The sequence below is a fragment of the Stylophora pistillata genome, chromosome 10 (genome assembly GCF_964205215.1).
Source record: "Stylophora pistillata chromosome 10, jaStyPist1.2, whole genome shotgun sequence".
Taxonomy (NCBI): domain Eukaryota; kingdom Metazoa; phylum Cnidaria; class Anthozoa; order Scleractinia; family Pocilloporidae; genus Stylophora; species Stylophora pistillata.
Genome location: NC_142528.1, coordinates 23025875 through 23053595, shown reverse-complemented (window position 1 = coordinate 23053595; position 27721 = coordinate 23025875). Strand labels below are relative to the sequence as shown.

Sequence of the window (27721 nt, the reverse complement as noted above, 5' to 3'; positions counted from 1 at the left end):
AATTCTTGAAGAGAGAGAAGATTGTCCTAAATATCAAAGAATTCGTAAAACCAGACGATCAATCGATGTCTTTAATTCCTTGAACTAATTCGATTCACAGAAATAACGGCTTGAAACAGTTTACACGTGTTGGAGATCTCATCGGTTAATCGGTATATTTTTCTGCTTAGTCATTGTGATTTCTTGGATTTTGCATCTGCCACACTCCATCGAAAAGTCCTGTAAGTCAGTCAGTAACTAACTTTGTTTGGGTGTAAACAGGAAGTCCTGATACATTTTCCACAATCGCGAAAGGAATGGAACTTGGTTCGAGGCAAAAGATTACAAACTGTAATCTGGTGGTTTGAGTTAATAAGTACATTGAAGTTCGCGGTAGTTGTCTGGCATTTCAATTACAGGGTAAGGTCTAACATGTAACAACATCCCGTACACAATGATTTTAGGCACCGCCTTAGTATAAGCCACAATGACAAATGCCGCCGACGAAGATCGCGGGCTCAGTGTATCCTCGAAGAATTGCCCGTGTTCAGCCAACCACTGACTATGGTTTCAGTGCATGTGACTCTCCCCCTGCTGTTATCTGTGGGGTGGTCCGTGAGGTCTAAAAAAGTTCTTGAGCTGAGGTGGAAAGGCTAGTGACCTCTGAGGTGGCAACAAGCTTTGCTCTCGAGGTGAACCACCGGAACCAAACTGGAACGTCAGGGAAATTGTTGACGGAGCTGCACCTTAAAAAGTACACAACAGGACATTTTGTTTAAGCAAGCTTTCCTCTTGCAAACAATCGCTTTCGAAGGTTTAACCATACAGTTTTAGTAATTTTAACCACTTTATCTGTTCGGAGACAGCTGCGTGATCTCAGTAATAAGATTGGCCTCGTTTTGCAGCCAGTTTTTGTAAGCAAGAAATTAGAACAAGACCTAAAACCTGAAGAACCCAAGCCGTCAATTGTTAATCAGCGATGCGTTGTTTAGCATTTTGTATGTGATCTGTGCGATGCAGATTATGTCGGCTATACGGCCCGACACCTTTTTCAATGTGTCGCTGAACACAAAAATTCGGCAATTGGTAAGCATTTTCATGAAGCGCACGGTAGGGGGGATCGTTTGAATGATAGTCATTTTAAGATTCTGAGAAAGTGTCAAAGCAAATTTGATTGTTTAGTGTTTGAAATGCTTTTTATTAGAAATTCAAACCTAATCTGAACGTGCAAACGGACTCCATACGTGCTAAACTTTTTGTTTAACCCGCAAATTATTTTCTCTTATTGTTCGTTTTTAGTATTTATAGAACTTATTTTTATACATTCTTGACTTGATAAGGAAGTTATGTTAACGTAGAAACGTCGTCGATTTTAGCTTTCTATACCTTTTTATCGTTTTTAAATTTTACAATGTTATCAAGCAACGTTTTGTCGCAAGTTTTTATCGTCAAATGTTAACCACTTTTACTTATAAAATTGTCAGTGCTAAAATTTTTTTTTTTATCTGAATTTGGAAGTAATTGTAAACACACATTACGATCGAGTCATTGACAACGCACAAAACACAGAGCTTCAAGTTTCATGCCGAAGACAATTGTTAAAGAACAGCAATGTTTGCTTTAGACGGCGAGGCAGTGATACTTGTAAATAACTTCAGAGAGCTCCCCGAACCTATCGTCCACCAATCAGCTTCCGGTGCTCAGTTACTGGCCCCGGTTGTTCTAAGGTTGGATAACGGTATCCACCGGATAAATGCTTATCCGGTGGATAGCGCAAGCCGTTTTGCTCTCACTTATCTGCTAGATTTAACAATTATTTGCCTCGGGTTCGGTGAGTATCGTCGAATAATCCCCGAGACGAAGTCGAGGGGATTATTCAACAATATTCACCGAACCTGAGGCGAATAATTGTTTTAGTATAATTTCAGAACTGAACAACAGAGAAATTTCTAAAATCATAACATTTATTAACATTTTATTTTAACATTTTACATAAACCGTATGGAGCGGTTTATATAGCGTCATGTAAGGAACCGCTCGACCAATCGGATTGCTGGAAATTCTTTGCTTAGCTCTGAAATTATACTAAAGCGATTTATCCGTTGGAAAGCGTTATCCGCCCTTTATACAACTGGGCCCTGAACTTAAGAAAACTCGCAGTGACGGATGCTTAAAAACACTTTGTCCATGTATATCGAAATTCACTACCTGAGTCTTGATTTCTGGTGGGACTTCGAGATGCTTTATTGAGTGAACCGGTCCTCTTCAAGTCACCATTTGGAGGTGCCTCCTCTCCCAGCCCCTTTCCAATTTGGACTATACCTAAATTGAAGATTAATTTGTTGTTAGCGGTACCCGCACAGGTCATTGCACCATAATGGGTAAGACAAAGATGAACAGCTAATAAACTGGGAGGTAAGCATAAGGACTAGAAAAATTTAGACACAGCCGCAGCAATTGAAAATGCGTTTGCAGGATTAGATAGTCTAACTCTTTTTGTGGCAAACGATGGCCAGGTGTACTGCTGCAGGCCCTGGATGGGATTTTTGTCGTAAAATAGGTTCTCTCCAGATAATTACGTTTCCATGGCTTTGCTAGTATCCAGCTTCATTTTTTCTGATGCATCTCGGCAGGCGCGAATCTTAATTCTTCGAATATTATTGCGCTCGTAACCGGGCCAGCTTTGAACAATACGGACCACGGACCGGAATTTTTCCGCGCGGTTTTTAGAAAAATGAATAGTTCTTCTTCGAGAACTTCTTTCTTATCTTACCGGGAGAAACAACTGGAGACTGGGACTTCCTGCCATGTTTTCCAGTCACAAAGCCAACATTTCGGATACAGTTGTCTTCCCATGGGATTAAACCAGTCGCCATGGTGACACCGTTCAACACATCTCTCATCCTCTGCGAGCTGTCAAATGGAGCATGCTCAGTAGCGAAAGAAGTGTCACCTTTCTCGCTCTCACTGCTGCTTTCTACAGGCTGCGAAAGTAAAATAAGTCAAAAGGGTTGGTAACTATTACAAACTTTGACACAGTTACTCAAATTGTAATTTCTTTCCATCCTGACGTCCATCTACGAGAAGCAGGATACCTCAAAAATAAGCACCTGGTTGCATGCGTGCATTTTACATTGATAACAATATACATGAAAAAATTTCTCAGTTCTGATTGGTTAAGATGAATGCAGTTTTCAGTTAATGCAGTGCAGAAGAGAGTTAATTCAGTGCAAAGAAGGAAACAAACCAGACATTCTGATTGGTCTGAATGATTGGTCAATGTCAAGGTCAAGGTCAATGTCACTTGCAGGGTTTGAGTAAATTATTTTTGCACGTGATGCACGCGCTTTTCTTCTGCGTAGTTATGAGAAGCTACCTTTTTTTTTTCATGTATATTATTAATAGATAATCAGATGATTTTCTCGTGCAATTTGGAATAAATAAGCACTTGTAAATGTTTTCAAAGACGACAAATTGCACTCGTGCTTATTTATTCCAAATTGCACTCGAAATCATGTGATTACCTATACGAAAAATACTATAGACCACTTGTAAAAATAATTGTAGCCTTTTAACTTCCATGAGTGACCAAGACAGAATTTCTCCTTAAAATAACTATACAATACCAAGCAGACAAGAGATGAGAATAAAGAGACGATGTAACAAATTCTCCAAACTAACATCATAAGAATTGTATGACAGACCGTAAAGAGGATTACTAATGAGATCTGGCAGTGGAAAGGTTGAGTCGCACAGACGTGATGTACTTGCGTCATTACCTTCTCATCCTCCTGATTCTGTAGAGCGCAAGTCACCAAAGTTCTGTTACAAAACAAGGTAGAAGTACATATTTACAGTTGGTATGTAATAAAACAATAACTAATTTCCAATAGCAGTGAATATTGAAAGCTGAAATGCCATCATCTCATATCTTGGTTGTTAACCGGTACCGTTTCAACTAAACTGGTCTTCATATAAGAGCCTGAGAGCAGGTCCTCATTCTCAGCGCTTCGGGACAAGTGTTTCTTCGCTGGCGAAAAGGTATGAGGCCTTGGGCAACTTGAGCCGGCGGGAGTTCTGCATAGGGTCTAGCTCTAGTGCCAGATTCCGGTCTAACCTCTCCCGACCCGTCTCCAATCTTCCCGCGGGCGGAGAAAACCGTGTCCTGCAGTGCCAATAGTGAGGCCTGGTCGCAGCCTTGCCGCAATACGGCTGAGACAACCTCGCTTTTTCCTTTGATGAAGCATCGGTAACCATTTCATCGCAGCACAAGGTATACAGAGCGTTCTCATCAAAGACGAAGTCACGCAAATATTAAAAGCTTTTGCGCAGCTATAACAAGTTTAGCGCAACGATAGCAAGTCTGTGCTATTCACGATAAAATGAAATAAATCATATTTTGACCTGTGGATTATTCACATATGAAGAGATGATCCGCATACGGGAACTGAAAATTGTAGAGAAGAAACCTAAAAGAATTCAGGCTTCGACGCGATTGGAACCTGTGCCTCTCAGAAAACCAACGAAGCCACGTGTTGGGAGCGGAGTAAATTTTCTCACCTGCGAGGATCATATTTTCAAGTGATTATGCATCTAAGTTTTACCAAAGCATACGAAGTCAGAGAGAAATATCCCTATATCATACCCTGAATCGTCAACATTTAAAAGCTTGCTTCTCAGCTCATTTCTGGTGGATATATCGATTGCGTCTCGCGGAGAAATGGGCGCTTTCGATCTTAGCTTCACTGGAGGTCTGTCAACAGGTACAGCCACGTACACAGGTGACTGGCGACCGGTCTTTAAAAAAGAATTGCTGCTCGTAAAGCGAGATGTGTCCATGGAAGAGGGACTGGGTTTCGCGCTTGGGGTCTAATCAAAAGAAAAAGACAGTCAATACGGACTTAATACTATGTACTTATTGACTAACTGGGAGGGCCGGATGGGAAAATATTTGGCTCGAGGTCATGACTTCCAAACCACGCTACGCTCAGTCCGTGCCTCGTGACCGAGAGCCACATATTTTCCCATCCAGGTCAATAAGCATTTTATCATATGACCACTACGTGTTGAAAATTTCAAACGAAATAGGACGCGATAGAAGGGTGCATAAAAAAGTTCTGGAATTACAGTTGTATAACTTTTAGAAAAAGGAACTTGAGATTCCTTGGAAAACACGACTTTTTTCTCTCATGTCTGTTTTCCTTAAGTTTTTGCAACAAATTAAAGCGACGTGAGGGCAGCAGGGCCGGACGGCTTTTTCTAGACAGGCTCAGGTCAACCCGTCGGCCCTGCACACGTCAGCTTGTGCTATGGTTTACTACGTGATTGCGCGAGCGGCACCGGACGGGTCACATGATAATAAGCCCTCCTGAAGTAAACGATTAACTCTTGATGCCAAAAGAGTGTTACGCTCTAGGGGAGGTAACAGTCCTAAACAAACGAAAAAGAAGCACGAGTACTAACCAAACCAGTAAGATTTCTGCTATTTTTTCCGTTGCCCGTGTATTTCTTCATGACCTTGGACCCCACTAATTGCGTGGGTTGCGCATAACTCTCCGGTGTAGTAAACTGAGTAGTCGCTGGCAGTCGAGGAGACTGGTAACCAGTTGCAGTGGATGTAACAGTTGGTGGCTCGAGTTGTTGAACTGAATCAAAGTAAACAAACAGGGATGATTTATTCTTTGCCATCTAGTAAACTAATGGTACTAAACAGAAGCTGTTTCGTTTTATAATGAGGATATAGTGAACAGAATCACCAGATACCTTCACGTTTCTTAAGTACGCGTGGCGTTCCTTCCTCCGTTTGTTGCCAGCTTGTTCCTTCAGTATCTGCCACAGACAGAGCTTTGTTTTTCGTGGATTGCTTCTGGCTGAGTTTTTTCGTTTTCCTTTCTTCCAATGAAATCTGAGACAACGACTTTCTCGATTCTTGTTCTTTCACGGGTTTCGGTTCGTACAAACGCGCCTTGAAAATAATACGACAGCAGATAAATTAACGCTTCCCCCATTTCCTTCGTAAGTTTCGTAAAAACATCTTAGTTCTTTTACAGAAACCAATATAAACATGCATTACTTTAAACACTCCACTCGGAAAATTACTATCGGATATCTTCGACTAAAAAGCGGGTAGAAATGAAAGACGCAACGATGCATGGGCGAGATAAATATGCTGTACCACTAAAAGAATTGTCACTTCCCAGGTAAAACAAATTTCTTGCTCTTCACCAAAAAAAATCAGGTTATACCGTCCTGATACAACAAAACCTCTCGTTATTCCCTGAGCCCCCAAATTTCCCTGCCCTGTTTTTTTTTTTGGAGGGGGGACTTTCTAAAAATGGTGTTTAGGTTGGTAATTGGGAAAAAAGAGGATTTAATCTAGGAAGAGCTGCATCAGCTTTACTAAATCTCTTCTAATAACCCTATTTGGAGATAGTTGCCAGTCAAAGGATGTGTACCTTAGTACTTGACAAACAATCCCTTTTAGGTTGCCATGGAAAATACGGATATGGTTGCACGGGAGTCCTGGGTCTGAGTAGAGGCGTTGGCTGGACCACAGGCTCCTGTCTTTCGTTCCCGGTCTTCTTGTAGCGGTTGTTGTACATGGTGATTTTTCGCGCCAGTTCAAGAGCGGAGCTGATTCTCTTTTCATTACGGCTCCTTGGTGCTGGAGACGCACAATCTACAGACAAAGCGATAGCGTGTGCGGTGAATAATACGAAACAGCAGAGTACTGATGGGTAATAGACCACTTTCATAAATGGCTGCCGGATTAATATTCTTTTGGCCTTCTACTGGCCTCGTTCTCCAGTACAAAATTCAAAAGAATACATTATCTCAAGCAAAATACATTATCTCAAACAAAAGAATATTTATACGGCAGCCATTTATGAAAGTGGTCTATGACCTTGTGAGACATCCTATTATAAATTATCATAAATTACTGGCGTTGTAAAACATTTCCACATCAATTACCATAAATATCTGACTTTGAAATACATTCTCACATAAATTATTATAAGTTACTACAGCATTATTGTCATTGACGCAACTTATCATTACAACTGCACTGACGAAGTTTACGTCACTTTTAACTTACCAGAGCCTTTTTCCAACTGCTTTGCCAAATAAGACACCGTGAAGTGTCCCTCCTCTTCGCTTATTTCAAATTCTTGAGGATGTGCGGGGCTGGCGACAGACCAGCGACTCAAACTAGCAGAATAATGTTCGAATTAAGATCAAATGACATCAGGCTTATTGGAAATGTTCACATACCCTACTTCGTACTTAGACTTCTCCTACCATAAATAGAATGAAAAAAGAGAACAAGCGCGCAAAAGTGGAAGGGACTCATAACATTCCTTTTTTTCCAATAGGTTCTTTGCGCTTTCCCTCGTTACCAGTCGCTAAATAGCGTGTTCGCAAATGGCCTGTGGTCTTCTGCGCCGCGTCCCTGTATGTCTGTGATCAATCTGAGTGCTTCAGATGAATAACCGATAACAACTGCCAGGTAAAAAAACACTCGACATCCAGCTAGTTTTGCGCTATTACGAGTCCGTGCTTAACCTTTTTGTAATGGAGGCCTGAAACACGACGTGCCAGTGTGGGTAGCAATTTGTTCAAGATTAACTCCATTCGCCGAGCAGGTCAAATTTTCCAGCACAGGTTTCGCCTTTGCGTCTATTCCGCGTTGTTACAAATTTTTCCACACGAACTGAACGAATGTATAAATAAATGGAGTTTGTAGTGTTACTAACTCCACAGATTTACAACCAACTTACTTGCCAGTCCTTTCTGGTGTTTCTTTCAGGTAAGTAGAACCATCAGTGTAACGAAAATGGGGAACCTCTGATAACAAAAATAAAAAAAGTCAGAGCAGTGCGAATGAATAACGTCACAGTGTAGTGAATAAAACGCTACTTTTAATTTATGTCATAATAATAATAATAATAATAAAAATAATAATTTCACAAAATCAGTAAAAATACAGGATAACAAACAAAATTAAGACAAATTAAGGTATAAATATTAAAACAAGTTTAAAAAGTCTCTAGCTGCGAGAAAAGTCTTGAATCTCTTCGGAATTAACAACTGTTCAACTGACTGGCAGAATTCATCTTATGTCTGCATTATTTTGCTTCAGCTTCATTCAGCAGAACAGCAAATAAATTGACGATACATGATCGACGTCCTTAATAATAATAATAAATTTTTCCTTAAAAAAATTTCACAAAAAGCAGTTCTCTAAAAAAAAAAAGAAAAATTCAGTAAAATAAGCTACATAATAAAAAATTGACTACTTAAATTCTGGCTTGCGCACTTTCCGATGTAGTGTCAGTGTCAGATATATTGGCTACTCTTCTCTTTCTAATATTATTATTATTAATATAATAATAATAATAATAATAATAATAATAATAATAATATAGTTTATTTCGGACCACTTGCAACCTAAGGCTGAATTACTGGTACAGTTTTAAAAATATACAGACTGGAAACCTAAACAAATAAATACACACAATAGTTTACACAGGTTGATACTTAACGGTAACGAAATTTTTAAAACGCTCAGTTCTGACAAGTGTGCGGTGAGAAGATTTGCCTGATCGCAGACACATTTGCGTTATGCTGTGAAGTACCCGCTCATGAATATGGGGGTATAAGGGATGGCCTGGGCGAATTTTACGAATAAACCGCTCGCACGTAGCTGCGCGGCGCGCAAATAAAAATATTAAAAATATTTTAGAATGTTAGGAAACTTTGGCATAGGAACATCAAAGAAGCAATCAACAACCAAAAATTGAATGAATATGAAATGAGAGTTGGACGATGCACGACAAATTTGAAAATAGCATTCTTGGCTTTTCACGATATGTACTAAGGTTCAATTTATTCTTGGTTCAAACTTCTTTCTTTCCGGGGTGGTATTATAGTGAGCACGAGAACTGGACTGTGGGAATTGCCGGTTACACTTAAAGGCGAAGTTTCCGGGAACTGAGGAGGCAGAGGAAAAATTGAGGTTAGCTCAAGAACACAGCACAATGATTTACTAACAGATCGATACGAGACCGCTTAGTCAGCGCACAAAACTGAACATGACATCATAAGAGAGATGAGTCACCTTTTGACTCTGTTACCAGCACACCACTCATCATGTAAGCATTAGTGACTGCTTCCAGGTAATCATGCTGTGGGGAAACCACAATTCATTTTTTTTAAGAAGGCTCACGAGTTTTCAAAAGAGATTTCAACTATCAATAAATACTTTTACTATATATACTGCGTTGTTTTACAAGGAATTCCACCCCTCGGTGAGAAAAGTCGTCACCGCACATGTGTAAAATTACGATAATAATTTACGTGTGTTTGTTATCATCAATCACGCCACTCTATCATGCTGATGAATGGATGGCAAAAAGTTCACCATTCTCAATCCAAGGTCGTTTGTCAAATTTCTTGTCAGTAAAGTTTGCTTGTAGATATGGAATTTCTCTTCTCATGCTAAGATATCGAGTTGAAAACCGACTCGAAGAGAAATTCCACATCTACGCGCACCCATGTATCATTCTATTTTGATATTAACAATTTGACGATTTTTCACAAACGTTACTGCCTTAGTTCCCAACCCCCACTCATTCCCCTATTTTTCCTTTCTGACACTGCTTTGGTACTTACCCTACTTGCAGAACCATCCAACCTCACTGAGCACACTGGTGTACACGATCTGCTGTTGTTTTTGTGCTCATGCTTCCGTGGCTGTGGATTGTCTAACTTCATCCGCGCAGAACTGGGCAGAGCAGACCGCTGGACAACATTAAACACAATGTTCAATTAAAATTTTTATGTTTTCTACGAGCTCAAGAAATGGTTCAATCTAACCCATAATAAGCAAGTCTGAATATCTTCATTTTTATTAACAAATTGAGCTCCAGTCTCCGACAAACTACTAAGCTTTGGAAACTTTTGAAACATGCCAAGGAGGGTTCTACGAGTATCTGACGCGCAAACAGAATATTGAAGATAAAAATCATAAAGATGAACCTGGCATGAAGTTCAGTCATCCGTTACCTAGACCCTCAAAGAGTTTAAATTACCTAACATATCCACAGGAGTGTGATTTCTGTCACCAGAACTGCCAGCAAGAGTTTCAAATTTTAGAAAATAACGCAATTTTTTGCCTACAACTCACTTTTGGGTGATGCTTCTGGTACACTAACTTAACTTCTGTTCGTCGGTCTTGGTTTTCCTAAAAATACGGAAAATATAAATGGCATCAATACTCTGAAAGGAGAGAGAGTTGCATCAATGACCCGTATAAAGAAATTTTCAAAGGAGAGTCGACAGTGATCCGGGATTGCATTGGTTTTGCATAAATTCTCTCTATAAATAGTCCAGAAGACTAGTACCACCCTCTCGACCAATCAGATTCGAAACTGATAGCAACCACGACTTGGTCACCCGTGTTTTCCCGCGCTTTGTCACCTGTTTTTCCTGCGCTTTGGTCACCTTTGTTTTCCCGCGCTTTAGGCAGTTTACTTGTTTTTACTTTGAGTTCTCATTAGCTCCTTGTGGTATCGTCCTTTGTTGTGATTGGTTGTTTTCATTTATTTATTTATTTTTTTTTTTAATCTAGTTTCATATTGACAAACAAATGACAATTACATCAATCGATTGATCAATCTGAGATAGGCTTAAGACAGAATACAAGACTCCTTAAAAATAAGCCACCTATTATAACAACATAAAATTAAAAAATCTATATCAATCTACATTACAACTAACTACGACCATACCTCAAAGTTCAAACTCTGTTCTAAACTTATCATAATAAAACGCCATTAGTTTCTTACGAAAAATTGACAAGGTATCTGTCTCTCTTATACTGATATGTAATTCATTCCACAGGCAACAAATCCGAATAAAAAAAGAATTCTTAAAAGCGTCAGTCCTGCTGAAAGGGACATCAAGCGTTAAATGAACGACGTTTCTCAGCGGCTTAATACAAGAACGAAACGATACGTAATCTAAGACATTTAACTTATTTATATTCTTAAAACGCTTAAAAAAGAAAACTAAATCATTAATTTGTCTACGACAATGCTAAGGCAATAAATTTAATTTACTAAGACGCTCGTGTTCAGAATAATTCCGACCAAGAATAAATCTTGTAGCCCCGCGTTGGACCTGCTCTAAAATGCTGATGTTTCGTTTCGTATGAGGTGACCATACCACGCTAGCATATTCAAGGCGCGACCGAACCCAAGTAGTATAGAGCAATTTCTTTGTACTAATATCAGTAATATCCTAACATGTCCGGTAAAGAAGATTACGCAGTTATTGAGCTTTCGAAGAGATGAAATCAGCCTGATTATTCCAACTCAAATTGTGGCTGACCAAAACCCCTATGTCTTTCTCAACATCAACACAATCTAACTTAGTTCCACCAAGGTAACAGTCCCTGTCATTGGTTGATCTAATACGAGCCACCCTTAAAACTTTACACTTCTTGGTATTAAACTCCATACCCCAGATACGAGACCACTGAAATAACTGATTCAAATCATCCTGCAATTTCTCACCGTTATCCCGTCTAAGGATTAGGCGAAAGCACTTAGAGTCATCAGCAAAAAGGGGTAACGATGTTTCTTTGGAAATTACATTGGGCATATCGTTGATAAAAATCAGGAACAGCAAAGGCCCTAGAATTGACCCTTGTGAGACTCCAGATGTTACAGGGAGGAAATCAGAGGACTCGTTATCTATCACAACTCTGTGTCTTCTACTAGTTAAATATGACCTAAACCAAGTCAACAAGGATCCGCCAATACCAAGACATTGTAGCTTGAATAGGAGTTTTCCGTGAGACAGTCGATCGAAAGCCTTAGAAAAATCTAACTTGTTGTCTCCCTTCAAGAGCAATAGCAAATTGACGAACAACTTAGGATAGTTCAGACACGGTGGATTTTCCTGGTAAAAAACCATGCTGCCAGTGAGTAAGATGAGGGCAAATAATACCAAAGACCTCATTATAAACTTGTCTTTTCAAAATTTTAAATAGAACATCAAGAAGCAAAATGCCACGGTAGTTTGAAACCATCATCTTAAACTCGCTTTTATGAATAGCGAATACTTTGGTTTTTTTTTAAGGCACTCATTCGAAATGTGGTCCAACTGAGCATTCTAATCAGAAGATACAAAGGTCAAAGGAAACAAGTCAATCGCAATTTCATGTCACTCACCTCAGACCGTGTCGCAACATCAGCCAGCAAAACGTCTTTGACTTTCATAGCTTTGGCTCGCCGCTTGTTCCGTTCCTTTCTCGTCTTCAGCTTCTTCTTTCGTTGCTCTTGGTCAGCGTACTATTTTAATCCATAATACAACAGTACTAAGGTTAAGATCATTTCAATTTGTGTAGGCCAGCAATAGTCCCTTTACAGTTGTGGGCTTGGTGGCCAAGCCTTTGAACAGGAGTGAGGCTAAGGGTGACCCTGTTGTGATAAAGACCTGTTTCTAGTTAGCATGATAACAAAGTAATTTGCATTTGAAAAGCAGCAACATCTCTATCATAACAAGGTCACCCTTAGCCTCACTCCTGTTGAAAGTCTTGGCCACCAAGCCCACAACTGTAAAAAGGACTATTACAAGATGATCCTCCATCACTTGAGAGACTTACCATCTTCAGTCCTTCAGGAGCATAGATAAGATGCATAGGCAGACCATCGGACATAGAACTGTCTGAACCGCCGGTGCTGGAAATAAAAAAGGAAGAAAACACAAGTTGAAATACCCATTGTTCCTTCTTTTGGGTGAAATAAGAGACGAGCAAATTTCAAGTGAGCGTCAATAATAATCCCAGAATGCAGTGGTTGTCGGTCATCAAGTTCTGTGAATGGTCTGGAAAACACGCACCACCCTCTAAGCCAATCAGATCCAAGACTTGAATCATTCACGACTTATCGCTCGCATTTTCCCGCGCTTTATGCCTGTAGAAAACCCATCCAGGCCCGGTGAACTTTATCTTTCCCGGATTAGCTATCCCGATCACTTAAGATTTGCTTATACAACACACGTAGACCCGTGAAACTTATCACAAACTCAATGACTATAGCAGCATCCAAGACGGTGACGAGCCGATCAAAAGTTGTGTAAAGTGCAGGAAAAGTCGCGTGAGGTGATGGACACGCGACGACTGCTTCCTCTGATTGGCTAGGTTCGGCATCTGATTGCATAGGTTGAGCCAACATTCCCAGAGGACATTGCTAGATACAGGTTTTCAGACAACACTTACCTTGATTCGATATCAGAAGTATAATTGAGGTCAAGATCTATGTCAGACTCAGTTAAGGTGGGGGCCGCAGTGCCTTTGCGCTTCATCCTCTCCAATATATCCGCCTTCATTTTCAACTCCAGCTCTCGTAAGATAGTTACATACTGTGAACAAGACAAAGTCAGCATTAGTAAGAAGATTGATCGACCATTGGTCTTTTTGATTATTGGAAGGGATTCGATCAAACCTAGGTAACCATACGGGAACAGTGAAGCGGTAAAATTAAAATACCAGGGTTGAACTATGGCCGAAGTTAGAAAACAACGAAACACAATTGGTGACATGCGGAGATGACGACCTCTTACCTTTGAGTCATCAGGATCACAGTAATCCAGTAAAGTATCACACAAGTGATATCCCATCGACTCAAAGTCCGCTGTGTTGAAATGATAGCCGGCGCGTTTACCTATTAACGAACCACAGAAAGTAGCCTGCAGAGAAAAAACAAAGCGAGTTAAAAAAAACATCCTCAACACGTAAAACCTTTGGGGCGATACATAACAATAGTTTGAGCAACAAAGAAAATTTAACTTTAAATGAAAGCAACACTCGAAATAAAAAATCCAAAGAATAATTAAACAAGATCAAAAACATCTTCAATAATTAAAACCTTTAAGGAGACACATCATGACTTATTGAATCCTTTAGCCTTAAAGAAACCTATTAAATGAAAGGAAAACTCGCAATAACAGTGTGATGGGAAGCTTTAACTCGCAATAACAACAAGCTTTTAACAAGCTTTTAACTCGCAATAACAAGACGGGAAGGAATACACCAAAAACGAAAAGTATTTCTGGTACTTTCTCAAGCCACGCGCACCCAAAAAGAGTTCAGAAAAAAATGAGAAGGCAGAAAAAGTGAGACATTTCGCTCGTGACTGAGCAAGAAGTTTCAATCTCACCTCCATGGTAAAACTGTTCAAAATCCCCATATGCCACATAACAATCCGACCAGTTCCTTCCTGTAAGGAAATAAAAATTGTGTCAATTAATCAATGTCTAACTATCTGTCTTCTTCGGTCTGTGAGTGTTTGAAATTCTGTATGTCTAGCTGTGTGTCTGTCTGCCGAGCCGCCTGTTTAGTTGTCTGTCTTCTTATAAGTCGACGCCCAGCCTTCCTGGAGAGGGACAGACACTGCCAAAGACAATGGTCCTGTCAAAGAACGTAGCACAGATGAGTCCTGTCAGTTTTTTAACCCAGTCATATCAACAGGGAGTCCGGCGCAACACAAAAGTCAAATGTCTTCCCGTCCTCAGTTCTCGCTCCAGGAGGTGGGAAGATGAGAGACACTAGGAACGAGGTTGATCAAACGTCTGCGCTTGCGCAAACGTCTGCGCTTGCGCGAACGCCTGCTTTCAGACTACAGAACCAAGTTGTCTTATAAACAACCGAACAAACGAGTAAGTCGCGGTTTTTGAAAACTCTATAACTTTTTTGATAAAGCTCAAAACAAAATAGTAAATCGGCAGGAAACCATTGATTAAAGAAGCTTTGTGAACGAAAAGTCTTGAGTTTCCTTTCCCCTACTCTTGTTTCCTTTTACAGATTTAAATGAACGTTTGAATGTTATTTTTTTTTGCATATTTCGCGCTACAGTGGTTGGCGCGCACCCAGCCAAAATGTGTCTCCTTGAACATGCCTTATGTTTGACTGCTGTGTTCTCCGGCGCACTCAGTGTGTATCCGACTAGGAATGGAATGCAAATGTCACAAAATCGTGGCCAAACCGGCGTACTCTTATCATTTACAAACCTTGCTTTTCTGCACTTTGAACTTGCAACCTTTAAATGAAAACTGCAGGAAAAGCACAACAAGTATAGCTTACAGAGCTCAAAGCAAACAAAAAAGACATTGCTTAAATAAGCCCAAAGAATATAGGAAACACTTCAATCCTAACGATTCTCCAATAAATTTTGACTGACTTATCAGCACTTAAAAAGAAAATTTGTTACCAAAACGTTTGCATAATTTTAATTACTAATCCCAATTTGTACTTATTCTCGACTCAAAGGGGATGGAGATTGATAAAAAAAGAATGAAATGGTCATGTTGCGAGGTATGCTGGGAAGTACGACCTCCCTTGATGCAATGTTTTTTTCTTCAGCATCTTCCTTGTAGGAGCCACTAGGATGAGCAGTCAGCGTCCCAGAGTCTATGCAGCGGCGTTTCCCGCCATAAACCAGCGCGTCTGCTACGCTTCGCGAATGCTTCCCGCCAAATCATGCTGCTTCTCTCAGAAAACCTTTGAACCTTGCCACAGCTTATAAGTCCTAACGTGAATCGAAATTGTTCTCCCTACAAGACGTCTTACTTTAGCTTTCCCTCGTTCAATAACTTTACCTCCAGGTTTTAGAAACGATGAACATTACTGTAAAACAGTTTAATCCTGGCATCGCACCTTGCTTGGAGCATTTTTAGAAACCATCACAGGAAACACTCTTTCTCTCAACCTCTTCAGAGGGTCGAACCGATTTTCACAGCCATAAATGAACACATTCTGCTTACGACTGTGTCCGTGGAGATCGCAGTATAGTGTTATGTCACGTTCCCCTAATAATCTGCATTAAAAAAAAAAGAACAAAAGGCCCGGCATGTTATGACTTGATAATTTGGTTTTACAAACTGAGTTGATAAATAAATGTAATCAGGCCACCATAAAGAGTTTTGAGCGTTAGTTAAATTCGCTCTGACGAAGGGCTAACGCTCGAAAAGTCAGCTATTAGAAACTTTTTGCGGTGGCCAATTTACTTTATCAACTCAATGAATAAAACCAAATTATCCTGTAACACAACCCCACCAACGCATTTGTTTCGGGGACTTTTGTGTTGATCCTATAGGGAGAGTCTCAATGATGCGATAGCTTTTACAGCTGACGCCTAAAATTTTGGCCAATTCACGTCTAATGGTTACAATCCTTACATTGTGGTCAACAGAATTTTTTTCTTTTAACGTTTAACTTTTTCTACGAGTAACAGTTAAAATTTGACAGCATAACGGCTTACTGTTTTTGCCGTTGTACAGCCAGCTGTTAAACCCGTTGACGGAGACCTTATATCGGCTGCGATACTCGATACGTTTCCATTAGTTGTGTGTCGTTATTTGTCGGTAGAGTTAAGTCTTTTTGTTTCGTTCACCTTTCGCGCTGAACCCTCTCTCCTTCCCTCCCCGTGAAACCCCAACCACGAAACGCCCGATCACGGGTTAGATCAATATCAAATGGTGAATTTGTAAAAGATATCTCTAGTCTGGAGCTTCTTACTTGCGAACCATATTCCTGACATGCCAGATGGGAGGGAACGAATCTTTCAGCACTGTCTTGTAATTCCTGTTCAGGTCCCTCCCGGCCAGCGAACACCGATAGTTACCAACCACCACTCCGTCAGGATTTAACATGGGAACAATCTTGAAAATAAACATGTCTCGGAGGAGCTACGAAGCAATATAAGGGCTATGAATAATAACTGAAATGACTTTTTCCACCGATACCAACCAAACGGCAATTTTCCAGCAGGTGTCGAAAGAATTCTGTGATTGCATTGGTTTTGCTTAAAGGCTCTGTGATAGGACCAGAAAATCCGCGGCATTCTCGCAGCCAATCACATCCAAACCCTGATACGTTTTTCCCGCGCTTCAAACAGTTGTCATGTATCTTCTCTATTCTGATTGGCCGATGTGAATATGCATTTGATTTACGACACTAAATCCAGGGACAAACACTCTATATACTAGGACGTTGAAGATCTCAAAAACTGAAGATTTCCCGGTAGGGTGGAATAAATCGCAATTATGGCATCAAAGTCTATGAATTCTCGTTGTCTCCTTCTTCAGCCGATAGGAGTCAATCAAAACGTACCCCAAAGAGGAAAAACACAAACCTTTGCGTCAGCAGCATTGCTTGTTAGATAATCTAACAGTCCTTTCATCATCCAACTTGAGTTTGTCTCTCCGGGGTGAACTCTTGCTGTTACTACCACTCCTTGTTTGGCCTGTGATCAAGTAAACGAAAACATACAATAAAGATAAGTCTTCCAACGAGACTGACTCGCATGGCTGTCGAAGCTTATCTCAGTTTCTGTGGCAGACTGTCGCCCCTTCTCATAGTCGGGATTTTAATTTGCCGCTAATACCCCCGCCTCCCCTCTCCGCCCCGTAAAACTGTTCGTTCGTCACGTTTCAAGCGCTGTGTTAACGCAATTCAGCCTCACCCTCGAACAAGCGCCGAGTGCGAGAGCAAAAATATTAATAAGCACTAACGCAGGAGGGAACAGTAGCAGCATCAATATAGAAGATTCAGGCTCACAATTGCTTAAATTTCATTCCATACCTCAGCATCAGCTGGTCTTCTTGATGGATTCGTGACGGTGAGTGTGTAAACAAAGTTGCCGGCAAGAGTCCGGCATAACATTCTTTGTTTACATATCCGTGATCGCACTGGGTCATTTCTCAAGTTTTGAAGATATTCCTGGAAGAAGAAAAAATATATACAAAAAATCTGAAGTATGTCTTGCTCTTGAGAGTCGGTCAGTCAGTCAGTCAGTCAGTCAGTCGGTCAGTTAGTTAGTCATTAAGCTACAGAGTCAGTTGCTCGGTTGATCAATGAATCAGTCTATCAATCAATCAATCAATTAGTTAATCAAGCTTTTGGTCCACCAGTCGTTCAGTTGGTTCGCCATCCGATCTGATGATCACACAAACAGTTCGCCTCTCTTTCAGTTTGTCAATAAATCCTTCCTTCATTAACTGTTTCACTTCCCAAGTCAGGTGGTCACCCTAAAACTATTTAACCAGTTCAACAGTCATATTTTCAATCAGTTAAGCATTTCCTTGGATAAAGCGCGCAGGCGCTTGTTCAAAATCTCGGCTACAAGTAGGGGTGCTTTTTAGAATAAAACTTTAGATATAAAACTTTAGGATAAAACTTTAGATATACGCCGTTTAGATCTGTGACAATTGTATTTCTTATTTTAGCTTTTAATACTTTTTATTTTTACGGAGGACCTCCCTGAAAACCACGTATTTACGTGACGGGCGCTTCCTCCTTAAAGATTGTTTATTATTATTATTATTATTATTATTATTATTATTATTATTATTATTATTATTATTTATAGAAGAAGGACGCTTAATCGAGGGGGGCATTTAATAAGAAACCATTAACCTGTACCGATTCTGCTGTAGTTTAAACTTAAAAAGTTATAAATAAGATGGCAATAGAAACAGTTTTTTTCCTTGTATTCCTACTATTTAAGAAAGTGAGGGGGGGTGCTTGTTTGATATTATATGGCCAAGGGGGTTGGGCGAAGCGCTTATTTGAGGAAAAAAACCTCATTACCCACTGCCTTTGTCTTTAAACCTGTTTTTCAAATATGCATTATCAACAAAGCTTTGTATAATGTGGGTAGGTCACTGAAAATAAATGGTACGAGTTAAATAACACATTCTTTTTGTGAACATCTCTGAGACATCTGCAAGTATTTTAATGTTATTTAATGTTAGCACTTAACTTACGGCTCCTACATGGCGTAAAAGACACAGTTGGCATAGAAAACACAGTTGATGCAAAACAATAGAGAACAAAAAGATAAAAAACAACAAGGTAAACAATCATAAAACATGTGAAGGTGTAGTCTGATCGTCCGGGTGAGTGTAGTCCTGAGAAGGACTGTTGTCGGTGGCAGTGACTACTGTCACTGCCACCGACAACAGTCCTTCTCAGGACTACACTCACCCGGACGATCAGACTACACCTTCACATGTTACCCCCGGGTTCAAACCATTTACTGCAATCATAAAACAATAGGTAACTGATAGAGGCAGTGCTCTATTGTAATGTGTCCTGTTTCTTCTACACCAAGAAGGAGCCCAACTGACCTGCAAGTCCGAATAGGTGTAAGGATAACAGTGAGCAAAATAACATGTGTCACTCTCATTAGGAAATTCACAAGTCCATGTTAACGAGTAATGGTACTTCTCTTTTGTTGTATCTTCACGCCTGAAATAACGAACAACAATTGATTGACTGTTCATATAACAATATGCTACCTTTCTATAATATCGATCAAGAAATGGTTAGATATTCTAGTCTTCTCGGATAGGGACGAATAAATGGAGGTCCCGTCTCCTGCATCTATTTATTAGTTAATTTGGTTAGGCAGGGGACGTTAAAGAACCCACGTCACGAGATTACTGTGATGTGGTCTGGCCTGGTTACTGGGAATTGGGGGGAGGGGGCATCTGTTATATTCGCCTTCATTTGATTGTAAACTGCTTAGCAGTCTGGTAAAGTCCCCCGCACAGTGTTGTAAAGCGCCATGAGTTCAAGATATGAGCGCTATATAAATACAAGTTATTATTATTATTATTATTATTATCATTATTATTATTATTATTATTATTATTATTATCATTATTATATTACTTCAAAGGTTGTGTGTTTCAGAGACATTTAGAGGCAACAGTGAGTTTGTGTCAATGATAAACTAGGTTATAGTCTGTAATGGGCTTAAGATGAGTTTTTGGAGGATTACTGTTGTTAGTATTGCTCATAGGAGATGCTTCTCGATAGGTATTTTAAAAAATAGAAATTATGTGTGGTTTAATACTAAAAGTAGTTAGGTTTGTAGGAGATGCAGTATTGTTTCTACCAGTTGAATTACACCATAATACAATATTAATACGAAAGACCTGAGCAACAAATGCATTCTCAAATGTTAGCTGTGATGATTGTAGATCAAAGGCATTTACAGAAGATAACACATGAAGAGAATTTGGGCTTTAAGACAGGGCTCAAACCACCCCTCCCACAGACCTCCTGTTAGATACCACTTACAATTGAGATTACAAAGCTGTGATGTGATTGGTTTCAAGGTGAAGGTAATAAAAGTCTGTGCTCAAACGAAGTGGCCCATTTAGGCAGAGCTTATCCCATAAGGCTATGGTCTAGCAGCACCCGGTGGCCCCTGGGGCTAATTACTTTTGCTCTTAGGTGACTCAGGAATCTTAGTTTTTTCATAAAAAGCATATGCTGGGCACCCTGGATTTCACAGCTTCAGAGCACTTGACTCCCTTCAATTTTTTCTTAGAACAGAGCCTTGGTTTGCATTGAATGAAGTGACTGTGAGCGTTACTACCCCCCCTCCCCTCCCCCAGATGGGATACCAGTCCATTGCATTAGGTCACCGCATAGTATTTCATAAAGCTTCCCTGAAAATTTACCAGTATCCACATATACTCTGTGTAATCAAAGTGTTCCTCCCAAGAACACAACTCAATGACCCACTCAGGTCTTAAACCTGGGTGGATCCAAGACTTTTGAACCTTGAGTCCAGCTGACACATATACCTGTACAGTTAGGTCACCACTGCTCATAACCATTGGTTTAAAAGTATTGATAAATTGAATAAGGGGATGAATGTGTTCTAGCTAGAAATAAAAAGTTAAAAAAACTTGTTTTCATGGCCTCACACTTCACCTTTTACATATCACCTCTTACTAACCGCCTCCCAGTTAGCTCAATGGATAGAGCGCTGGACTGTCGTGCGGGAGGTCGAGGGTTTGAGCCCCAGCCCGACCAACACTCAGGGTCTTAAAATAATTGAGAAGAATATGCTACCTTTCTATAACATCAAGAAATGATTAGACATTCTAGTCTTCTCGGATAGGGACGAATAAATGGAGGTCCCGTCACCTGCAGGGTTAGGGGTAGGAGGCGTTAATTTCCCACGCACGAGATTACTGTGTGATGGATGTCCTCCCCTGAGGTGGGACGGGTGGGTAACAGGACCCCCATTGATACCAGTGTTTACTACACTGAAGGGGCTATCCTGTATAAATATAGATGTCTACTCTACTCTACTCTACTCTAGATACCAATTACTAATTAGTAACAGGAAAAGGAAAAAAAACTGTGGCCTTACTTACTTGATCGCATTCTTGTAGTACTTTATATTCTTTCCAGTTCTGACCCAGCCAATTTTCTTTGTTGCTGCATCCAGTTCGGAGTAAAACAAAGGCCTCATTCCTTCATTATACAAGCTGCCAGACTAGGCCAAACAAATATCCATAACTAAGAATGAGTTAAAGGCCATTCACAGTTATATACATTAGTTACCATTAGTTCAGTTTCATAAAATCAAAACCAAAGTCTGTAATTTCAAAGGATAGTCCCTTACTTTAAAGAGATTCATTATGGTAAACTTGTATTGAACAGCTGGTCTGGTGTTCTGTACTCTGAAGTAATACCACTGTGTGTGTTTGTTGGTGTACAAATCATTTCTAAGCCATAGCTGGTACTCAGAATCATTACTACAAGGAAATAGTAAAACTTTCAACTAGGTAATCAACAATAAATGAACAAATACATTCAGCTGAATGAATTTTAAAGTTTCAAGTTAGTAACTGGTAGGTATATTTTACTTACACTTTCACTGCCCTCAAGAGATTTCCACATTCAAACCGAGATTCAAATAGCAGAGTGGAGTCCTCCGGAGACTTAATCTTGTAAAAAGGTTTGTTGGAAATCTGGGTGCCACCTACATGTGACCTGAGAAACTGGAAATAAAAAAAACCGCACAAAGAGACAATCAAGGAAGTAAATTAAGAACACAATCAAGAGGATTTAACAATTGGTAAACACCACAGTGTACACTATTGAGTTATGGATGCACGCGGGAGGTTGCTAAGCACGAAAGAAGCGTAAGAGTCGCTCGAGGCGATAGCCGAGAGTGACTCTAGCCTCTTGAGTGCTTGGCAAACCTCCCAAGTGCATCCATAACTCAGTAGTGTACGTTGTGGTGTTTACCATTTGTTTTATAACATAACATTGATACATTGTAGCTATAGAGTTCCCTTTTATTTAACAAATCTTACGCGACCAGACAAAACAAGCGCGCGCGGAAAAATAGTCTTTGCATTTGCTCACGTCAGCAGCGTACACCCATGGGCAAATGGGGGATGCTAAATTGACCAATCAGAGCGCACGCTTTACTTTGGTTATGTTATAATAAAATTTTCTACACACTCAGAGACATTTATTCATTACAAAAACTTACATATTTTTCAGGTCCTGGTTCATTGTTATATACAATTTTACCCTCTTCACAAGGTAACTTTGTTAGACTTTCATCATCTGCTGTCTTCTCTGAAAAGTAAACAAAAGAAAACTTTAGGTTACTTTACTTACAGAAGGTTCTAAATTAGAACACTAACACAAAACCTGAGAGACACCATGCATCATGATTCCTGTTTGCCTTAAGGCTGTTTTTTCGATCAATAGTCCATTTTACAGTTGCATCTTTAGTTGCCAAGGCTAAGGGTGACCTTGTTATGATACAAACATTTTAAATGTAAATTACTTTCAATACTTTCAATTGATATAATGCTAACTGGATACTGGTCTCCTTAACAACAACATCACCTTCAGCCTCACTTCTAATTAAAAGCTTGGCAACTAAGAAAAACACAATTGTAAAATGGCCTTTTAAATTCTAGAGAAAAGTTCACTTCTCTAACATCTTTTAATGTGAAGTTTATATTCAACTTTTACAGGTTTGTTGCCATAATTAAAATCATTGTAGCCGGAGTCCTCTGTATAGCAAACAGCAAACAATCTTTTAAACTGACAGAAGTCTACAGTCACATACATTAATTTTGTTATTTCTTGCAAATCCCTCTTTTAATTCATTACTTATTTTATGTTTACTAATTATTTCTTGCTACTTTAACATTATTTAAATAGTTTACATATAAGATTACAAACCTGGCTTAATGAAAGCTTCTGGATTTCTTGGAATTTGCTGTATGTGTTTGGGCGTTGTTGGCAAAATCTTCATCTGATATGGCCTGCCATAATATAGATTATTAGAAAAAACACCAGTTTTAAGAGAAATCAAAAGTTAAATTAATCAATGTGCATAACAAGTTTGAACTCTGCTCATAATACCCAGCAGGTATATCAAATATTGACAATTTTATAAAACTACCATTCATAATCACAGAGAAAATAACGTTATATACTAGACCGTTCTATTTGTAGCACATTTTTTTCATTCCTTACCATCTCGGAGAAGACTGTTGTCCTTTGTCTTTACTGAATGCATACAAATTTCTAGGTTCTCTAAGTTTTGGAACCTAACAAGATTAATCACAACTTGTAATGAGGTTCAACCAAAAACATAGATTCTACAAGCTACAAAATTATCTTAAATAATACATTATTTTATTACACGACTTGGGCAGTCAGAGGGCCAATAACTAAAATCAACCAATCAAAATGCTCTATTGCCAGTCAATATTCTCTCAGTATTGGACCGGGCACTGTCCCGAATGGTCCCGAATGATACCGCACTTGTGTCCCTTTGAACTTCAGTCATATAATAAATCTCTTATTAACCAAGCTTGCTGGGGACCGTAATGGAAGAATATCGACCCTCGGTCTTTTTTGTATGGACCTCGCTGCGTTCGGTCCATACTGTCAAGACCTCGGGCCGATATTCTCCCAGTATGGCCCTCGCGCTTGGTTAATAAGATATATATATAATCTTAAGCTGTACTTCTACTGGTAAACTTAATGTACACTGCCAACATAAACATTCAGTGTGGCACCTCCAGTAACTGACCTTTTTTCCTCCTTGGTAACTAAAAACAAGCTGTGTTGATCGAGTTTCCTTTTCAAACAACTTTATATCTGTGAGACAAAATTACATTTCATAAATCAAAGTCAAATGACAAGAATGGTAAACATAACATAGTTTGATTAATTAAGCCTAAAACAACTACTGATCATCATTCCTTGGTTAACAGGGTTCTATATTTTGCATTTCCTCGTATAAGTACACCACATTCTTGTGGCACTGGACTGGTACAGGTTGTGGAGTAGAAGGGGTAAATGGGAGACAGAAACTCAAGAGGGCAATTAAGCCCCTCCCCTTCATATTTGTAGACTTACATGATACTATCCTTGTAATACATGATACTTATGATCCTTAGCACCATGTAATTTTCATTTAGAAATTGAAAATATATCCAGTATACAGATCTTTTACCATTCACCAAGAACATACTTGGCAGAATCAGCTTGTGGGGGCACATTTTTAACAACTGCAGCCCTCTTATGCAAACTCCAACAGAAATTGAGCTCCAGATTCTAACCCACCAGGTGTTACGGTATTTTCCCAACCGACAGAAAGATACAACTCGTACTAACTCAACTACTTTTATTAATTGACGTAATCATCTTACTTCGGAGCAATACCAATACCAATACAATAACTAACTTTTTAGCTTAGAGCTCTTGATAAAACTTTAACCTCAGTACACTACTGCACAACTCATGGTTCTCTTCATAAATCCTTGTGACTTAACGACATCCACAACTTTTCTCAATGTAGCCTTCCACACGGCTGACAACTTCAGTAATAATAAATTCCAACAGCTCTCTTAAGTGCAGCTCTGTAATAACACTAGCTCCGCTGGGCTCTTCACGACAACACTAACTCACTGAAAAAGGCCTAACTTTAACAGATCGCAGCTCCTTATATATGTGTTTCACAAAATGTTCTAGAATTTTCTCGAGATCTGTAATACGACTACTGGGTAATTTTAGTATCGACATGACATCACTATTGCATCATAACAATATATACTGACTAAGGGTTTTAGAAAGTTCTATTAAAAGTTGTCAATGAGTCAGCATGACTAAGCATTCTAGAAACTTTTTCAGTTCTATTTTTAGCAATTATGTAACACAACACACCCTCCATGACACAGGAAATTTTATAATTGTGCTTAATTATTAAGCAACAATGATTTCAATATACATATACAGCCAAAAACTAACGATAATAGTCCAACGTTTTGGCGACATCTTGGTGCCAGTGTTGAGGAAAACTAAATTAAATATGCAACCTCAAGAGTAACTAAGAATCCAGAGTCACTTATTTGCATAGGTCAGGCAAAGACCTTCCTGTGTCCCCAGGTCTGATTAAACAGGGAGCCTGTTCGCGGGCTAGTGAAGACACAGTTAAAAGACCTCAGTGTGAAACTCCAGACCATTGTCCAACCAGTGTTTACCAGCTGCAAGATTGCCCAGGAGTTCTCGACAAGCAAACCAAAGCCTCAGCTCGTTGATCAACAATGCGTTGTGTATAACTTCATGTGTGACCAGTGCGATGCTGGTTATATATATGTCAGATACACGGGTCCGTGGTCATCTCTTTGTACGCATTGATGGACATAGAAGCAAGACCTCATCAGTGCACAAACACTACCAACGATAATAGACACGCAGGCAGGATTTCAGATGACTTTCACAATTGTTTTAAGGTGTTGAAAAAATGCGATAACAAGTTTGATTGTCTCGTTAATGAGATGTTACTCATTAAACAATTGCAACCGTGTTTGAAGGTACAATCAGACTCAATTCGTGCTGAGGCCTTTGCCTGACCTATGCAAATTAGTGACTCTGGATTCTTAGTTACTTACTCTTGAGATCACATATTTCGTAGTAGTAGTAGTATATATTATTTATACAGGATAGCCCCTTCAGTGTAGTAAACACTGGTATCAACGGGGGTCCTGTTACCCACCCATCCCACCCCAGGGGAGGACATCCATCACACAGTAATCTCGTGCATGGGAAATTAACGTCTCCTGCCCCTATCCCTGCAGGAGACGGAACCTCCATTTATTCATCCCTATCCGGCGAGAAGACTAGAATATCTAACCATTTCTTGGTGTTAAAGAAAGGTAGCATATTCTTCTCAATTATTTTAAGACCCTAATTAATTTTAGTTCTCCTTGACAATGGTGCCAAGATGTCACCAAAACATCGGACTTTTATCATTAGTTTTTGGCTGTAAATTATTAAGCTGAATTAAGCCACCTATTACCTCTCACAAAACAGTTCTCCTCGTTACAAAGTAAATAATGTAGCAGCATATTGTCAAGAGAACTAACAAAAGACAAGTGTAACCTCTAAGGGGACTGCCATCCCATCCAGGGGGAGGTAAGAGTATTCCTTACCAGTCCTACCACACTACAGTAACTAGTTTGCTAATTGGCAGTTACGTGAGTCAGTCTTGTTATATGCAAGACTTAAACATCCTCATTACAGTTTCATTCATAATCTTGCAAAGGGAAAGTTCCAAGACTAATAAGAGTAAAAATTTACTTAGAATAAGCCACAATTAAGGGAGTTTAAAATTGATGAACTCTGAACTTTCGGATGACTGTGTACTTGGCATTAAATATAATATGTAACCACGTACATACGTACATACGTTAGTTGACCACTCCCCATGGGGGCTTTTCAGGGTCAATCTACCCACCCAACCCACCCCAGGGAGGACATCCATCACACAGTAATCTCGTGCGTGGGAAATTAACGTCTCCTACCCCAACCCTGCAGGAGACGGGACCTCCATTTATTCGTCCCTATCCGAGAAGACTAGAATATCTAACCATTTCTTGATTTAAAGAAAGGAAGCATATTCTTCTCAGTTAATTTTAAGACCCTGAGTGTTGGTCCGGCCGGTATTGAACTCTCGACCTCCCGCACAGCAGTCCGGCGTTCTCCCAATTGAGCTAACCAGGCGGCGGTTATACCACCAATGTTTATTAATTGAAAAAACGTTTTTTTAAACCCTTCGAGGAAAAATCTACTAACTTCATAAGAACTAAGATAAATATCGAGAAGAGCGATAGCTAGCGGAGAATAAGAGTTTTTAAACTTCCTGCAAGATACGAAGTTGTCTAATTTTAGCGTGCATATGTCCGTATAACCTTATAAAACAGTCAAGGCAAACAAACTATTAGATAAATGAATTTATTCGTTAACTCACCAGGGATATAAAACGGAGGGACTGCTGAAGAAGATAGTTTCAATGCCTCGCTGTTATCATCGCTTTGTGAGCTCTCGTGGACAACTTTGTCTTTCATTTGGTTCTTGAGTTAATGAGCTCGCGACGTGCAACCCTTCCCGCTTCGATCAAAACAGTAACACAACCCTAGCGTATCATCTCCAAACCTTCGGGATCATCACGTGCACGTGAAAGCCTGACTTGTAGTATACAGTGCTGACAGCATTCCTATGTTTACGGAATTTACGTAAGGAAGAAAGTAATTAACCATATTTACAGTTATCAAAAGTACTCGAAGATCAATCACTTTCAAAACAATGGAGGTCATCACTTACTGTAACTACAAGGTAATTACGAGACTCTTCAGTTCCAAACGATCACGCCTGATTTTGGAGCAGTTCTGATCTAAATTATCTTGATTGAAATGCAGCAGATACATTAGCCCTTCTACAGGATATAAATTGTCACCTTTACCTCTCTAGAGCTATTTCGCTGAAAAATTTCAATAAAGTTTACAAGAACAGTTTACTACAAGATCAAATCGCCGAGGTGACCAAATTACT

The 27721-nt window shown here is 39.6% G+C and overlaps 1 protein-coding gene across 2 annotated transcripts; it reads right to left on the bottom strand.

Annotated features, from left to right (window-relative positions):
- Positions 1-57: 57 nt before the first annotated feature.
- Positions 58-27721, bottom strand: LOC111330293 (uncharacterized). 2 transcript variants are annotated; one of them, XM_088737136.1, is made up of 33 exons: positions 27494-27721; positions 27141-27386; positions 23919-23986; positions 23357-23430; positions 23060-23142; positions 22353-22441; positions 21722-21852; positions 21474-21606; positions 21223-21344; positions 19174-19294; positions 17627-17764; positions 17178-17288; positions 16562-16731; positions 15701-15860; positions 15055-15096; positions 14205-14264; positions 13609-13734; positions 13265-13407; positions 12650-12725; positions 12216-12335; positions 10166-10222; positions 9652-9780; positions 9098-9164; positions 7758-7824; positions 7076-7188; positions 6435-6658; positions 5743-5944; positions 5443-5624; positions 4625-4848; positions 3759-3801; positions 2753-2963; positions 2188-2301; positions 58-725 (listed from the first exon to the last, which is right to left on the bottom strand). In XM_088737136.1, the coding sequence occupies exons 2-33, from the start codon at positions 27235-27237 to the stop codon at positions 577-579; spliced, it is 3846 nt and encodes a 1281-aa protein (XP_088593262.1). In that variant the 5' UTR covers positions 27238-27386; positions 27494-27721; the 3' UTR covers positions 58-576. The 2 variants fall into 2 exon arrangements, with proteins under 2 accessions (XP_088593262.1, XP_088593263.1); XM_088737137.1 differs by lacking the exons at positions 21474-21606; positions 23060-23142; positions 23357-23430; ... (1 more) ...; positions 27141-27386; positions 27494-27721.